General features: G+C 37.4%; 2 protein-coding genes across 2 annotated transcripts in view; one reads left to right on the forward strand and one right to left on the reverse strand.

Moving 5' to 3' along the window:
• Window positions 1-835: 835 nt before the first annotated feature.
• Window positions 836-9006, forward strand: LOC142977397 (uncharacterized). The gene is made up of 18 exons (XM_076121276.1): window positions 836-934; window positions 1058-1774; window positions 2091-2148; window positions 2442-2480; window positions 2566-2598; window positions 2989-3179; window positions 3458-3628; window positions 4050-4225; window positions 4772-4878; window positions 5266-5378; window positions 5748-5844; window positions 6112-6224; window positions 6468-6545; window positions 6751-6873; window positions 7295-7438; window positions 7836-8023; window positions 8366-8501; window positions 8890-9006. The coding sequence occupies exons 1-18, from the start codon at window positions 836-838 to the stop codon at window positions 9004-9006; spliced, it is 2700 nt and encodes an 899-aa protein (XP_075977391.1).
• A 351-nt stretch (window positions 9007-9357) lies between these two features.
• LOC142976970 (uncharacterized) overlaps window positions 9358-17537 on the reverse strand; it is a 29425-nt gene continuing 21245 nt past the window's right edge. The window contains exon 3 of the mRNA XM_076120618.1: window positions 9358-11250. Coding sequence (XP_075976733.1) covers window positions 11139-11250 — 112 coding nt within the window. The 3' untranslated portion in view covers window positions 9358-11138. The remainder of the gene's footprint in view (window positions 11251-17537) is intronic.

The following is a 17537-nucleotide window of genomic DNA, read 5'->3' on the forward strand; positions in this document are numbered from 1 at the left end:
GAGTAATTCGTAGAAACATTCTCTTGACATTCTTAAGTAATTAAAAAATTTGCTTGGGTCTTGTTTTAACCTAGGATAAAGAATATGGAAATCACCAAAATTACATGTTAATGAAAACATCGGTAGTGTTCTTTTACGGGCGCGGCGTTTTTGTTTCTGTTTGATATTTTTTAACAGGAGCACTAACAGTAATGTTTCTTCGTCAGAGTCCATGGCTACACTGCTGTCACATGAATTTAAAACAACACTAACATACAAACGCACGGCAGTCAGATACGCTTTCAATTTAGGCGTTTGGTGTCGGACGGCTAACGTACCGCAGCAGTACGGCAGCGGGCTATAACCAGCGGCACGGTTAACGTGCGGCAGCCGTACGACACGAAACGTCTAAATTGAAAGAGCCCTAAGCCCTCTCTCGATCGGGAGGAGACATTTTCACAATAGTGTGACAGACATAGATTTAAAAAAGTCTATTCTACTCTAGAGCACAGCACGAGGCTCGTTCCTGAAATAAGTAAATCTTTAGTTTACCACAAAAAAATTAATAAATTAATGTCCAAATTGTCCAATCGTTGGGTAAGGGCCTCTTTCCGCAACGAGGAAGGGGTTAGGCCTTGAGTATACCACGCTGGCCAAGTGCGGGTTAGCGACTTCTAAAAAAAGGATTAATTGATTATTTTTTTTAATAGCTGCTGACTGGCTGCTGAAATTCTGTAAAAAAGTAACAAACGTCAATTTAACATCTATCAATCAATCACAGAATTTGGACGAGGTCTTGTTTAGCGAGAAATATTATACTTGTATTAAATTTGTAGGTTTTATTGTTATTATTAACATGAGTCGAAGGCGGAAGATGGAGGAGCCCGCCATGAGCGAGAGGTCTATCCTCATTAATGTGGAAGACCTCATCTGCATAGCTTTTGGAGCTAATGAAGTAAGCACACTGAAAAACATAATACCTTAAAAATTTGAGCGTTGTAGGCACTCAGTTACAATGTATTCGATATATAGGACAATAGAGACATATTCTCTTATAATAAGTCGTTATGAATTGCAGGGTAATACAGTCAACTTTAACGTTCTCGAGTCGATATTGCACATCCTCGCGCGACAAATGCGTATATTAGAGCAGGACGTAGAGATCAGAATAGCTGACGTCGCTGCCGCCGAGGAGAAGAGGCTACCATCGGTCAAGGAACGAGACGAAGGTGCAAGCTCCTCGTCTGAAGACGAAGACCGTAAGCGAGAAAAAAGAGGCAAGGGTAAAGGTGGGAAAGGCTCTGATTCGGAAAAAGCAGCAGCAAAAAAAGAGCGAGCTGAACAAAAAGAGAAAGAAAAGGCTGAGAAAGCACAACAGAAGGCGGACAAAGCAGACCAGAAAGAAAAAGATAAGGCCATGAAAGCTGATCAAAAAGAAAAGGACAAAGCTATGAAAGCCGAGCAGAAGGAAAAGGATAAAGCAGAAAAGGCTGAACAGAAAGAAAAAGCGAAGGCTGAAAAGGGCAAAGGAGAAAAGGGAGAAAAGGGGGAAAAGGGAGAAAAGGGAGAAAAGGGGGAAAAAGGCGACAAAAGCGCGAAAGGCGAGAAAGCCGACTCAAAAGACAAGGGGAAGGGTGAGAAGGATTCAAAAGATAGGGACAAGGGAGAGAAAGCTGATCAAAAAGGTAAAGATAAAGGCGACAAGTCTGATCAGAAGGGTAGAGATAGAGATGAGGCTGCTGATAAGAAAAAAGGGAAAGGTGATAAGGATTATGATCAACAATCCACGCGGAGTGTGAGTATGATTTTACACAAAAATGGTTAGAAATACTACCACACATTTCGTCAGAAAAATGGGTACCCATATTTTATTTATTAAGTGCGACACAATGATTTCAGTTGACGTCAGAAGAAAATATTTAACAGTTTGTAAAGATAATTTGAAAAAATATACAAAATTGTTTCGAACTACCGACAGATAATCTATTATTAACCAGCTCAGTACTAATAATACGAATGGAACCTTCCTATCGCAAAAAATATAGGTACAGTCAAACAAAATGATTAAAGAGGGTTTAAAAGTATAAAATCACATGTTTTTGAACTTCTAGGGAGGGAAAGGTGGTGCAGATAGTACAAAAGAATCTAAAGCAAGCATTTCTGTATCAGGTATGTGAAGTTGACTTTTAAAAGGTAATGACTTTGAGGTTGATCTTGATTTAATCGTGATGAAGTCAGCTAATAAAACAGTATGACATTACGATCTATCATGCCCTTTTTTTGGCTACAAAATAAGGTTGTTGTAAAATCACGTCGTACTACATAAGGGTAGGAGAGAGAGGAGACCAAAGAACGCCACTTGCGGCGATCCCTACAAACTTGCCTTGCTTCATTTACATCCATACGAGATTGTTGGATTAAGAATATATTCTGTTTTGTTCTAACTGTGAATTTATTTACAGAACGCAAGGGTAAAGGAGATAAAGACAAAGTATTAGTAGGTAAATATAAAATTTATCTGTAATTTCCTGATAGTCTTCCCTCCAAGAAATGAAAATACATGTATTTTGTGAATGTATGTTACAGTGGAAAAAGGCACTCCTTCTTCGGCTGCTGTCAGTAAGTAATAACTTTTATTTTGGGAATAGTAGTAGGGTGTACGTTACATTCGCATGTCCTCCAATAACACTAGGATTTGATACTGAATTGCGAGCATTTGAATACTTTTAGACGCCGAAGCAAAAAATCTGATGGCTTTTATTTATTTGTGCGGATTAATCTTTGGAACGTGTAAACGATACGATTATGATTAATTGGAGTTTGTATTCGAGAATAGGAGACTTCTTAGAGCTATTGGCAAAGCTGATCTAGCTAGATATTTTCTACAATATTTTAAGATATGTAAAATCTAAATACTATAAAAAAAATACGCTTAGCGATAGCGTGAGTTCACTATAATTGCGAGTGAAACTGCAAAGTACAGTAAGTAATTAATTAACGTACCTATAGGTCGGCGCGGTCGCGTGGGCAGCATCGAAGTGGTGACCCGTTCAGAGTTCGACATGCTTAATTCCATGGTGAACACTCTGATGGGCAGGTCGGGGCCGTTCCCTCTACCCACCATGCCTGACAGCAAGAAACTCAAGACTGACATCATCAAGGGAAGCGCGTCTCTACCTGACACTATGCAAGCTATGCAGGTATTGTAATAACAATCAGGTTTCAGAGGTACCGCATATGTATGTGTATTTTATTTCGCTTTTGGTAAACGCTGTCATCAGATCTTGTCATGTCCACGAAAAGTGCTTATATTTGGTTAAACTATGCGATAAAAGCAAAAGAAACAAGCTCTATAATTTATTTCAACTTACTAAGTCCCAATCGCCTTACACACCCTTTGCTCCAACCGCAAATGATAAAGGTAGAAAAGTACCAGAAAAATATTTAAAGCTAGTTGCTAAGCAATCCTTGTTTACAGGTGAACGCCCGCGTCCAGGCCGCTGAACAGGCTTTGTCCAGGATGGCTGGTCTCCTCACCCAGCTGGCCGCAGCGGGAGTCATTCCTCCGGACCTCGCCGGTAAAGTAGACAACATGCAAGCTGATCTGCAGAACTTGGGTGTAGACGCCGACGAAACTTATGTGCGGATGGTACGTATTACATAGAATTTATATGGCGTAGGTATATGAGTCTTGAGATGTCGTTAACCTACCTAATATTTCAATGACCTATAGTTATAATTATAGGTATTTTGCTATTGACTTTTTCTTATATAATCTTCCAGAAGGAACTAAGTTACGTTTTACTAAATTGAACCCTTTTTTAATGGTTTTGGGTGGGTAAATTGGTCTTATAGGACTCATGGTACTTTATCCTGTCATCATGTCGACGAAATTAAAATAATTTTGAAAGTCTTGCTTCTACCAATAAGCAGTCTCCATAGCCCACACCACCCGGATCAAACAAATGTTCCTTTTTTCTGTAAACGAACTCCCAAGCGGCTAAAATCGTGGCCGATTTTTTGAGTTGTGGGCAGCTAGTACCAGATAAACAACAGTTTTTATTTCGTAGGGCACAAAGACGTCCCGTAAATCCGTGGCAATAGACCCGCTGTCCCGGCGCAGCTCCATGGCGTCCCGGCCGAGCTCCACCCACGCCAAGAGCATGGCTTCTATGATGGCGTCGCGCGCCTCGCTCGCCAGCTCCGGACCCTCTTCTGCAGCTCCTGTCACTCAACCTGAGATGATGTAAGAGTATCATACCTATAAACATATTAGGTCGGGGAAAAAGTCTTTTCGCATTATAGTATGTATGAACTTGTAATAAAATCTTTTGTCTACATAAAAAAGTTCGATATTTGGGTACCTCACGCTAATTAAAAAAAGCCTAATGAACCGTGTACTCATTTGTGATTCTTGAAGCCAAAGAGATTTTATTACAAGTTCAGACATACTATAATGCGTATTGCGTAAAGACTTTTTCCCCTACTTAATATATATTATTATCGTTAATTAATCCAGTGTCAAAGAAGTTCTAGCCGCCTGATAGCTTACCAGACTCAGTTTGCCGATGTCCTCTTATTAGATAGTCTTTTCGTGAAGCACGCTTTGCAAGGAGACACCGCAGAAATAATTTCGTCTCATCAGATTTTCATCCTGTTGGCATAAATGCTGTAGAATATCGACTAGGATTATAATATTTCACAATGAAATACTTGGTTCGATTCGAAAAACTATTGTTAAAATGGTCTTAATTGCTTGCCACGGGTCTCCATTGTTTGTTGTCTTCAACAGGGAGATGCTACACATGATGAAGGAAGAGATGCTTCTCGACATACAGAACATGACGGCGCGGACCTCGGCCACTGCAGAACAAGCCACTAACGTCGTCAAATCAGTCAGTATGTACACATTTTCAACAGTACCTTCAAGTCCTTCCTTGCCTTCAACTCCCTCCGTGTGGAAAGATGTTTTGAAATAAATAGTCTCGCATGTATTATGCTGAATGGATACTAAGGGTTGTTGGGGGTTTTAAATTGGTACCGGATAAAACAACAGGCGCTTATTGCTTGTACGAAACTGAGCGTCAGTAATATCTTTATAATATTGTCATGAATTAAATATTGTACTATTTGGGTCCATGTCTGGTATATTATTAACGTTTAATTTAGTGTGTATTTAGAGCCGTAGTGTCAAATAATTGTGGCTAGTCTCCCATTGCTGTAAGTTTAGAGTCATTTTAAAAAGACACTGGACATTACAGTTAATATATTCTTATCATTCCTCAGTGGAGAAGGTAGACATAGCAATGAAACTGGACAATCGTATAGCGAATCTTTACTCGCTGACCACGGACTACGCCGACCAGCTCAGTGGCTTCGATTCTGGACTTACCACACAGGTAATTAGCAGCTACTAGCTAGTAATTTATGTGCCACTGTACAGAACAACTACTTGTATTTTAAACGGTACAATGATTATTTCTGATAGGATTTCGGTTGATTTGGCTGCTAGGTAAGACGCATTTTTTAATAAAAAGATCGTAACAATAATATACAAAGGTGAACTGAAAGACAAAGGCATCCTCTGTCAGTCACCCTTAGGGTGATGCGAAAAGAAGAAACAGGTGTATATTAGGAGTAGGAGAGTGAGTTGAAAACGTTTTGCATCTGGTCGTAGGTTGTTACCTTCTCAATGACTGTACTGTAGTAGAGTTGGTTTCGGAGAGTCAATATCTAAATGAACAGATTAATTATTGTATTTTTTGTAGATGCAAAGTTTCCAAGAGCAGATGACTCAGATGAGGGGTGATCTCAAAGGCGGGCTAGCGCAACTAGACTCTGCTGACAGTACCGGTGAAAGTGCAGGTAAGTAAGGATGAGAGAAAGACGGACTGACGGACTGATGGACTGACCGTCTGACGCACTGACGGGCTGAGGGACTGACGGGATAACGGACTGACGGACTGACTGACTGACGGACAGACGACTGGATAGATAAATTGCGTGACGGATGGACTCTGCGTATCATTAAATAGCGTAGAGTTCATGATTTCGGTAGAATATGCTAGGAATTAGTAAGCAGGTTTTGAATTTGAAATCTTAACCCTAACTACTAATGACTTTTGATGATAGCTATCACGGAGTTAAGAACAAGCTACGACACGTTGGTGTTGGAGCTGGATCAGACGGTCCACGCGCACTCTGCGCTCATCCTCATACAGACACAACTCGGCGAAGAGCTGAAGGTACTTCTATTGTTATTTCTATTGTATTTGTTAGTACTTGATCACAGTGGCTGGGTATTAGGAAACTAGTCGACTGGAATAGCAGTTTTTTGAATACACTTTCTATGACATACCTCTTTAATTGAGTCCCTAAAAGAGGCAAACGTCCAGTCAAAAGGATGATAGGAATCAGAACTCGTAATTCTTTGATGCTCTTCAAAACATGACTGATTTTTACTTAAAGATCGAATTTAATACTTTTAGGGTCTCATAGAATGGGTGGAGAATCTCCGAGAACAGAAGTGTGATCGCGATGAAGTCATGGATGGACTAAGAGATAAGGTTCCTTTATTATTGCTATACTTTAATCACGAATAAGTAATAACCTTGATACAGCCTGAACATCTTGTGGGTAGCTAATAAATCTGTCATAAGATATTAACTTAAGAAACCAAGAATTTTAAGAGAATTAAGGCAATAAGTAAATATACATTTGTTATAAGCGATATTATAATTCAAAGTTCTAAACTAGTTTTGTTGATGTCAGGCGGACCTGAGTCGCCTGCAAGGGCTCCTGCACATGGACGCGTTCGAGGCGACGCGGCAAGAGCTCTACAAACGACTAGAGTTGTGTTACGAGAAGTTTCAGAAACAGGACAAAGTGTGGTTGGTTAGTAAAGTCGTCCATCTTCCACTCCAGCTCAGCTTGAACCTTAAGGATACCTTTGCACCAGAGATTTGAGAGCATTGCGTGAGGTCTAATTTACTCCTGTAGATAGCTCGTGTTAAGGCAATGCTATGTCCTCTAGCTAATACAAACTGGTGGAATTTCATCTCGCGTGCTGCCTTGCTACCTCGCAAATTTCTAGTGCAGATACAACTTTAGGATGCATTTCGATTAACAGCGGTACAGAGTGTAGCAGATTGGGAATTTTTCATTCACAGTGCTCGAAACCTACATTCGGCGTTAGTAGAAACAGTGTTATTTTGTGGCGAATGTAATATTTTGATTACTTTACACATGCAACCTTGCAAAAAAACTCATTCTCTCTTTGTATTAGAAGTAAAGATAACGTTCTACATGGCTGCAGGGTGCGGTAAAAGATTTGACACACATAGCGGATGGCAAGGCGGAGTTGATGCACCTGCTGGCGCTGAAGGACTTCGCGACCGACAGCCTCCGGGACATGCAGGAGACTTTGTATAAGCTCGGCATCATGCTTGGAGAACCAAAGGTAAAGGCTGTTAACATTGGAGTATGATGAAGGAATTTGTGCGAAATTTGCTTAGTAAGTAGTATAGGCGAGGTGAAAAAACTTTAAAAAAACTGTTAAGGTTTTATCTCGAGAATTGAGTTTTAACTTGGTTATTTTTATTAGAATGATTTTTATTAGCCATATTGGCCCAGGAAAACTTCTCCTGTTAAATGTAATAAGAAGTGGTTCCCCTTTACATATCCTGATAAATATTTCGCACTTTGTTACCATGTGTTATACCAGAAAGACGTCGTCAAAGTTTTTGGGTGTTTCTTTAGTCCATCATTCCGTTGGCTCTGAAGTGATCATTGGCCCCTTTCGTGCCTCATACCATAATGGTACGTATAGTCATTCAAGTACCATTTGGCACCACCAGGCGGCGCTCCTGACGCGCAAGTTGGCGGTGAACGCTCAGTGCGGCGCGTGCATGTTGCCGGCGCTCATGGACCCCTGGGACAAGAACTTCGGCGCGCCGCCGCTGCTGCCCGCCATGCTCAAGCACGGCCAGCAAGAGGAGGAGCCCTGCACACAGGACCTGGCCATACCTGCGCCCTTTGATTCAAGGTTAATTTTCAATAATCCTCTTGTTTTTTTTACGAACTGAAGTTGCTTTTTATAAGCATTTTGGATGTTTGAGAAGTACCAGTAAGATTTCTGTGTCTTACATATGAACTACTATTGCATTTGTTGAATTTTAGCAATAAGGTATGCCACTATCTGGCCATTCAAGACTGGGTTCATTCAAGTATGGGTTGCTATATTTTTATCTAGTTAAGCGGATCTATCTGTTAAGCTGCTGCTGACATACAGGCAATTTGGCGTAGCAACTTAACGCTATATACTGACAAAAAGTTAATAGGTATCTCCCAGTGGTTTAAATTACACATGCTACTCCTCACCTCCCAGGGATCATGTCTGCAAGCGCTGGGTGGGCGGCTCCCACACGCTGATCTCGGAGCACGTGAAGAGAGAGCACGCGGAACCAATACAAGGTGACGGCGTGCCCACCAAGAGGTTTACTGGCTTTGGCTCTGATGGACGGGTGAGTGGAAATAATCAGTATCAGGCACTTACAGATATATCCAGGTAGTGGAGCGGTCAGAACTGAATACCTATTGGCCACTGTGGTATAAAGTTGTAGGTAGTAATGCAGTGCAACTCTCGAGCTAAGAATTACTCTCGAGTCGCGGAGACAAGGGTACGTATAAATAAACCAATCAAGCCCAAAACAATCATTTATGGATCTTGCAAGTATTTTTTATGTGTGCGATTAACTTTGAAATCATAGGAATCGCCGTTTATAGCAGAACTTGGTACTAATCCATGGCCAAAGTTATTTAATGATTACAAATCACATAATTTTTTGTAGGATCGTAGTGATTGTCGTCATCTAATTACCATCGTCAAGGTTATATTATTCTATTTCTCAGTTATACATGATGGAGACGGAACTGCAACCCTGCATTGAGTGCAACAGACTGGACAAGGCTGTAGGTGATCCGCCACCTTCTGAGGTTGGCGCTGGAGACCAGAAACCAGAATCATAAGTAAACCAAGGTACATAAGCATAGCAATTGGTTCTTCATTAATTGTAAAACATATCTTAAGTTAAATAGTTAGAAGAATTATCACGTGGCTTTAAGCAGCTTGGAAGTCAGTATAAGCCAATTACTTATTCTGTTGTTATCGATAGTCTATTTTCAGGAATACAATACATACCTACTTACTTAAGACAAGCTTTGCGACGAAAATATTATGTTTAGTTTTGTTAACTATTGCAGCATATTCTTTCAGATATTCTGAAAGCAGTCACACTGAAAGTTGGACTGTGGGTGAGGTTGTATATTATATTCTGATATATTTATTCTATTGTATTGTTAAAAATAAAAAATCGCAAGTTCTTTTCAAATATTTTTTATTTAAATCGTATAAAAATAAATAAATAATTTACATTGTTTGTAAAAGCGTATGTACAACTTAAAGCGCCATAATAATATAAGTTTAAATAAGGTTACACGCGTGTTGCAAGTAGAAAATATTTTTAATTATATAAAAATAATTATATATGTCGACGCTACCAATATAAGGTATAATATTTTGTTGTATATTTTTGTAAAAAAACTGTCATGGATTATGCTATGCACTGCAATTAAACACTGAAATTAAAAATTGATCATTGACAATTTCATATGCAAACGTCAAAATTTTGCTTTTCTTCTTACTGTATTTTATTTATAGTATTATTACAGTTTAATGAAGAATAATGTAATTTTCTTGGCAACCGTCGACATAAAATGCAGCGTTTCGAATAAATAAAATAATTTACTTAGAGAAAACCGATTAAATAATAATTTAACTACAATAAATAACAAGGTGAAAATCGCTAGATTTAAATAATTATTTGGTAACAATAAATACGAACATTCGTGAAGATACCGGGTGATGTTGATATTGACTGACACGCACTATGCAGAATGACCGAGAGAAAACAACACAACAAGAATTTACATGAGATTTTTATGACCACGCAAAGGATAAATGATCTACAAAACAAGCTGCCTAAGCCAAAGGCAACTGTCTACGTTTACTATTCTTGTTGTACATAACACCACAGTATAGGGTTGGTGCATGTAGTTACCTACACATTGTCTTAACTGCACAGTGCGTAAAGTAGTTACAAACGTAGGAACGACGTCGTTATATGGCTGATGGCGTCACAGTCATTCGTCCAAAAGTGTTTACCAAGCGATTTAATCGATCTTCCGCGATTACTCTATATCTTGGCGAAGCTATTTACACGCGTCACAACGTTTATTTATACTCCATGCTGTCAAAACGCAAGTTTTTATCCAACATTTCGTTTCAAATAAATAAATAGTGACTCATCCACCCAGGAACCTTAATAAAACGATTAACATTAAATTATCACTAACTTACATAATCTAAGGAATAAATAAAAATAAATAATTTGTTGATCACTGGCGACACTGATTTTGAAATGTCAATTGTAAAATTCGAAGCTGTCATTTTTTTTTTCGTTTTGACACAAAGTCTTTTTGGAAACTGTCTGTTGTTTAAATATTCACAGTATATTGTACATTACGTTAATAAAATTGAAAACTGTTGAGTTCTCACTTACAAAAGTACATAGTACGTACTTAACAGTAGTAAAACACTTTATTTACAAAGTCCTTCCATTTCACTTAATGTAAAGTCCTTTCGAAGCTTTCATATAGTTGTCACCCAATTAGTTTACCTAAATATTAATTAATGACGATTTTGTAGCTATGTGCTGGCGTGATTAGAAATAATTTATTTACAATAATAAATTAATAACTAATGAACACAATGATTATGAATGAATACAACAGAATGCTGTACTTATTTAGATGACAAATGGTAGATTCTTATCCAATATACAAAAATCTTTATGGACTAGGTTTAACGGTAAAATCCATATCAAAGCTTGCCATTCTCTGATTTAAGACATACTTCTAACTTTCAATTTAATTCTTTGTATAAAAAGAAACCAGACTATATACATATCTAGGTTCTCATTTCATCAAACACTCGTTCCCAATATAAAGCTTAGATCTTTTCAGATTTTACGTTAAACACTTCCCCAACTCGTTTTTCTAGCACATAGCTACAATATCGTCATGATGGTTAGTCCTGGAGTTCAGTGCAAGTCACACTTGAACCTGTGGCAGTCGTGGTCTCTGCTGGCGCTCATGACGTCACCGAGCTGGTGCGCCACCGCCGCTGCGCTCGCGCCGTTACCGCGAGATATGCTGGAAATAGTAGAATGTTATATTAGATAGATGTTATATAATATTTTCCATTTTTATAGTAGAAACTAAAGGATATAGTGTTTTTAATCATATAAACTTTTTCTCCTTACGAGAGGAGGCAATCAAAGGACAGTATTAGGTTTAATTTAATATAAGTATATTGGACAGGTTAGGATCTGTGTTTTCTTGAACAAGCGGGATTGATAACGGGTCTAGATAATAAAGGTTAGTAAAAGGAAAGAGAAGTTCTGATTATTTCGTACTTAAATGTGTTGTTATTTAGCATGAATAGGTGAATTTGAAGTCCAGATACGCATTCAGAAAGAAAAGAACAAATATTTCTCATGAATATGTTTGCCTGATAATATTTTATCTTATTGTTAATAAAGCACTGCAAATGTATACTCATGTATTAATAAGCAGTATAAAAAATACGTTTTATTAGATGGTTCAAACTTGCAGTTAAACACCATAGTTTTACTGCAAAGAAAGTATACGAACAATGAGTTTCTTTTTACGGTCAATTTCGATAGTTAATTTGTTTAAAGGGTGAAAACTTTGCTTTAACGCCGTCGTGTGAACAAAACGTCATTATCCCTACGATTACAAGTCATGGGCCATGGCCACCATGAGCCCGCCACCCGCGCTTTCTCGACATGCTCCATGACTATGAAACCATTGACAGTTTTACAACGAAAATTTCTTTTTTCGCGCATTTTTAAATGTTTTCTCCCATTTTTTGTCATTTGAGTTTATAGCTCTTTGTTTTAGAGTTATTATGTGTTATTATGGGAAGGAAAGTTTTGTGTGAATGTAATAGATGGCGCCACTTGTACAATTGCTTTGTGTTACGGTCGTTTTACTAAACCGTGGGACTTGATACAGTTTAATTTTAATAATAAACCTAACTTGGAGCCTTGTTGACATTATTTTGCTAGCCATTACTTTCTTGGAACCTAGTTTCAAATTCTCCTTTAATGTTTACGTTAATCTCCGGAAAAAATATAACGTGAAAAATTCAAAATACAAAATGTGGGTATCTATTTTTACTTATGTAACATCTAAGCAATAAATTGTATATTTAATAGTAGGTATAGTCCAATATTTGTTCACCATGGGAAGCAGATTATGAAATACGTCTCACTAATGAGAAGACATAAATCAATAATTTATAGATAAATTATCATTTTAAACAAATAACTTGTATACATTTTCCCGAGGTACGTTCGGAACATGTAATTTTGTTCGGAATGTGGTCGGAACACTTTCACCGCGGTTCCGAACGCACCTCGTTATGTAAGAGGTTACGATTTTGGCGGCAAGCAGTCTCGAGGTGCTAACTGGTTAAAAATATAACCGGTTATATGTTAGTGGAAAAATTTTACGGTTTATTTACTTTGGAATGGTGATAACTTAAAAATATGGTCTCCTAGCAGAAACTTTGGGTTTCAAACCCAGGATACGACTTTGCTCTTTTTATGCTTATTTATATTCATTATTATAATTTTATGGAGGAAACCTGGGCCTAATACTATCATAAAAAGGAGGCAAAAGAACTGTAATGTCATTTAACCGTTTCGTGTTGACTCTACATATCTGCAAAAAAATGCAAAACTTACCTAAGTATACCAAAATGATCCCCATAGTCTGTCTATGACTATGGGGATCATTTTGGTATACTTAGGTCAGTTTTGCATCTTTTTGCAGATACGTCGCTGTCGCTCCAAATGAGCGATATTATCTACATTACGTAGTCGAATATCATACAATAAGTATATTTTCTAAACTATTACTAAAACAGTCTTAAAATCAAATTAATAGCAGGTTATCAAACGGCACGTTTATCGCAATTTCTTTTTTATCTGTCTGTGAGCCATTCGCGCCATCATTATGTGATATTACATCACTAGTGTTGGCGCGAAACTTTGACGTTTATTTACTCTATGATTTCTCTTCACTTTTTTTTTTAAATAAGTAGGCTAGTCACTGCGGATCCGGATTTATGGTCAGCGAGATTATCTAACACTAAGTAGGTTGATTATATTATTTTAATTTATTTTTAAAATACGTCTAAGGTAGCGTTGCTTCTAAAAAAAGAATTTGTTGTTACACAATTCATTATAAACAAAAATGAATGTGTAAAATTGTTGAAAGACTCGAGGGTTTATAAGACAATGTTTGGTGATTTTAACGAGACTAGATTTTGACTAGCCTGCTACTTCATCAGTATGAAAAGATTTCGGCGGGAATACATATTTTTATTTATCTACCAAATTGTATTAAATTCGGTAGCTTTGCCGAGATTAAGGCTCATATATTAGTATTATTTTGGTGATATCAGTATTTAGGTAAAATTGTTAATATTTTTCTATTTTTACATCTTATATGGTGCGTGAAAATAATCCATAAATCGTGCCACAATAAAGTAAATCATGCAAATTATATTTAGGTAGTAGCAACTGCAACATGCGTGCCTCCACGAGTAACACTTTCAAAAACTTCATTGATTTGAATAAATTCTTTTACAATTTCTACTCTAGTTGTTGCGTATGTTGCATTCGTAAGAGGTATGTGGTTACGTGACGGACGTACAGACGGACCAGTGAAAGTGTTGCAGTACATAACAAATGTTGATACATACAAGTGTATATTTTGTCATATGATTTTGTTGAACCCTTCGTTTGTTGTCGCCGACGAGTTTTAACCGGATTTTTTGAGCGTGGGATGTTTTTTGTTTTGTTTTGAAGTGAAATTAATAACGTAGTGTGGTCTTGTTTTAAAGTATTTAATTCTGCTGTGTTTGGAATTCCGTTTAGAATTTTATTTTTATTATTGTAGCGAGACAATATTCTTCTTTTCAGTTGTTTATACTGACACGTAAAGCTAAGTCTTTGGTCAGAGTGGTATGACAGATTGTAGGCATTGCAAAGGAGTAATATTATTGTATAATACATAATCCGTATTTATTAAAAAAATCTTCAACAATGATAACATTGTCCTAAAATACAACCAAACGTATTTCAAATCATTTGCACAAACGACCGAACATCACACAAGTCTATGCATTTCTATATTCTCGAAGATAAACAATCGCAACTTTCTAGTCGTTCCCAGGCATCCTCCGACAGTCGGACGAAGCTCCTGTTATCATAGTATCAACGTGTTATCATCCTCGTACAGGCAGGCAGGCGGCGCTTTCACCCGACGGTTTCTAGTCGCGCTGTATGCAAGTGCACTCCTTATGTAATACTTGCCATTACTTGCTCAGTGACATTGTTCGTGCAAGGATGATACTTTACTGTCAAACATTAATTCTATGTTTTTACTAAAGGATTTATAATGCCATCTACCGGGTTCCAAAGTTATTTAATCTTAGCCCAGTTTAAACGGCTTCCAAATAAGTATTGGTTAGTTTAACAGGTGTAATTTTTACAGTTGTTTACAAACATGAGTTAGGTTATCCGGCACTTACAAATAAGACGTAAACTGACCCTATTATTTTGTGCATTCCCAACAAGTTCTTTAGAGTCCGTGCTTGTATTTTATGGAAAAATCTTTGTCGAACATGGTTAGGTAGTTATAAGTGCGAAGATCGTCCCTTAAGAAAAGAAAATCCAGGCTTTTTGAAATAAAACAGATCAAGGTTTTTCAATTATCGTGGTTTATATTGTTGTAAGGTTAAAATTAATTGCCAACATATTGAGGAAAATTCATCCTTCCCTCTGTAAAAACTATCACGACACTTTTAGGGTAAATTATTTATATAAAGCCAAACTAGTAAGAAGATAGGGGTGACTAATGCAAAGTGAAATCCTACAATATGTTAATATAAACGTTGAATGAAACTAGCCATAACACAAGTGATTTATGTTCCAAGCGGCAACCCTGCCTGACCGCGGCTGAATGTTGAATGACCTGTAGAAAGCTAGTGTTAGTGCACCCGGAATGGCCTGTCGTCACTCACTGCGCTTGACATGAGTTGACGGTATATGTCGTAATATAATGTATTGTTTATTTATTACTAGTTAACTACTCATTGCGGATGTATTTGAAGTTTCATACGGATTTATGTTTGTGTAATTTTACTGTCACTTTTAAGGCAATCGTTATACGGTAGAGACGAAATAGACTCTTGCAATAAGAACTTGAATCACAGGTGTTTTACAAAAATACAAACAGTGAACGTAAAGTATTTTTTACTATTTTATGTGGAAATCAAACCCATGACACTTTAAGGCGTTGCCAAAATTTTACTTTAATTTATTCTTCTTGTTCGTAAAAGGGTAAATTGGATAAACATGTATTACCACGGCTATTGCCTTTCGATCATTACCTATTTGTATCTAACCCTCTTCTTAACAAATAATGATTTTAATTTAGTTTCTTTTACTTTTAGTATTAGAACATCAAACAAGTAACAACTGGACGGACAATAACATGAAATGATTGAGTATAAAGAATGCGGATTGAACACAAGCTAAAATGCGCGGTTGCGCTCGCATGCCCGGTTTCACCTAAGACAGTAATTTTCGATGTATGCTCCAGGGTCTTCAAGTATGTTAGCTAAGCCAAGCCAAGCTAAAACATATAAAATCAAGCTATTTCCCCTTGACAGTAGGCAGAGATCAAAGATCCCCACTTGCTACGATCACTACAAACTTCTTTTACTTAATTACCGTATAAATTGCCGCTCTGGGTTGCCGTACTCCTATGGGAAAAAGGCGTAATTTTATGTACCTACGTATTTATCGCGTGATATAACATAGCAGCACGTTACATAAAAGTTAGGTCATTATGTCCAGGAAGGGCTGGGCGACATCGTAGTTAATATTCTAGGCGTTATGTAATTGTACACGTGTCTGTTTAACATAACATGTATGTGTCCATTATGTCAAACTCTTCCGGGAAAACAGGCCAATTGGTTACGTAATATTGATGCTCCTGCGGCAAATGTCGACGGTGTGGCCTATGTTTAAGGAGACGAATTGAAATGAGATGGTCATTAATTTATTACTTGTAGTTTGTAGCTATCTACATAAAGTTTTTCTTGGCCGTTATAAATGAGCTTTTTTTAATGTGCCCTTTCTTAACTGAAAAGTAAAAAGCTTTGTAATCTTTTCAAATATATCAAATTCTCGTGTCACAATGTTAGTTACCTTACTCCTCCGAAACTGCTTTACCGATTTTTACCACATTTTATATGTATATTCAGTAAATCTGAGGATTGGCTACTATCTATTTTTAAGCTCCTAAGTGATGAGAATGCAAAACGACTGTTGCATAGTCGAAGAACACAGAATCACAAGCACCTCTATTATCGTATCTGAAACTTTATATGGATGTGTAGTTTGGACGATAATATAATTTTAGAGTCGCAATTCACACTAACGATTTCTCTTTAATTTAAGTCACTTTTAAATTTTACTTCTTCTTTTTATAGTATGGTTAGTGGTCAACCTAGTGTCAAAGTTGTTCAAGCCGCTCAAAGGCCTTTGACGTGGCTTAACGACTGTTATGTTGATTGACAACAACCGGGACCGACCTTTTACGTGCCCTCCGAAGCACGGAGACGCCCAGATCCAATACCACTATGCGGTCACCCATCTATGGAATGACCGCGCCAAAGGTTGCTGAACCCACCGATCGTTTACCGACCGGTGAGCGCAACTGGCTACGGGCGCCTCAATTTATTTTACTATTATAATCAAATACATAGGATACGTCGAAGTCATCTAACAAAGCCTATGGTATCGATAACCCGACAAACTTAATGCACGTACCATCAAATATGTCGCATTAATACTTTTTCTTGTCAATCAAATCGAATAAATAACATAATTAAATAACATCATGTTCATTAAAACTGAACAATTGAAAGGTACTATTACGCAAGCCAATCAGTAAGAATGATAATATCACTGAAGGCACGATTCCACTGGTATTTGTGTGTTAGAAGGGTAGTACAAAGCACTTCGTGACTGCAGTTGAGCAACTATGTGTTTGTTGAAACGTTATAGGGCAAACATTTAATGATGTTTAAGAACGATGGAGGTTTATTAATGGGTATTATAGCTGATATTTTGATAGTACATTTGTGAAGGTTTCTATATTAATTTAGCGCTCTATTTTTACGTTATTTTTTATATATTTATTTAGTGCATTGGATTTGTATGTCTGCATTGTATGAGGAAATCTTAAGTAAGTGAGTGTGACATACAAATGGCGGGACTAATTGAATGAGCTTACTTATGTAATGTACGTTTGTCAACATTCACTTGCATTGTTCA

The sequence above is a fragment of the Anticarsia gemmatalis genome, chromosome 12, assembly GCF_050436995.1.
Source record: "Anticarsia gemmatalis isolate Benzon Research Colony breed Stoneville strain chromosome 12, ilAntGemm2 primary, whole genome shotgun sequence".
In the NCBI taxonomy this organism is placed as follows: Eukaryota; Metazoa; Arthropoda; class Insecta; order Lepidoptera; family Erebidae; genus Anticarsia; species Anticarsia gemmatalis.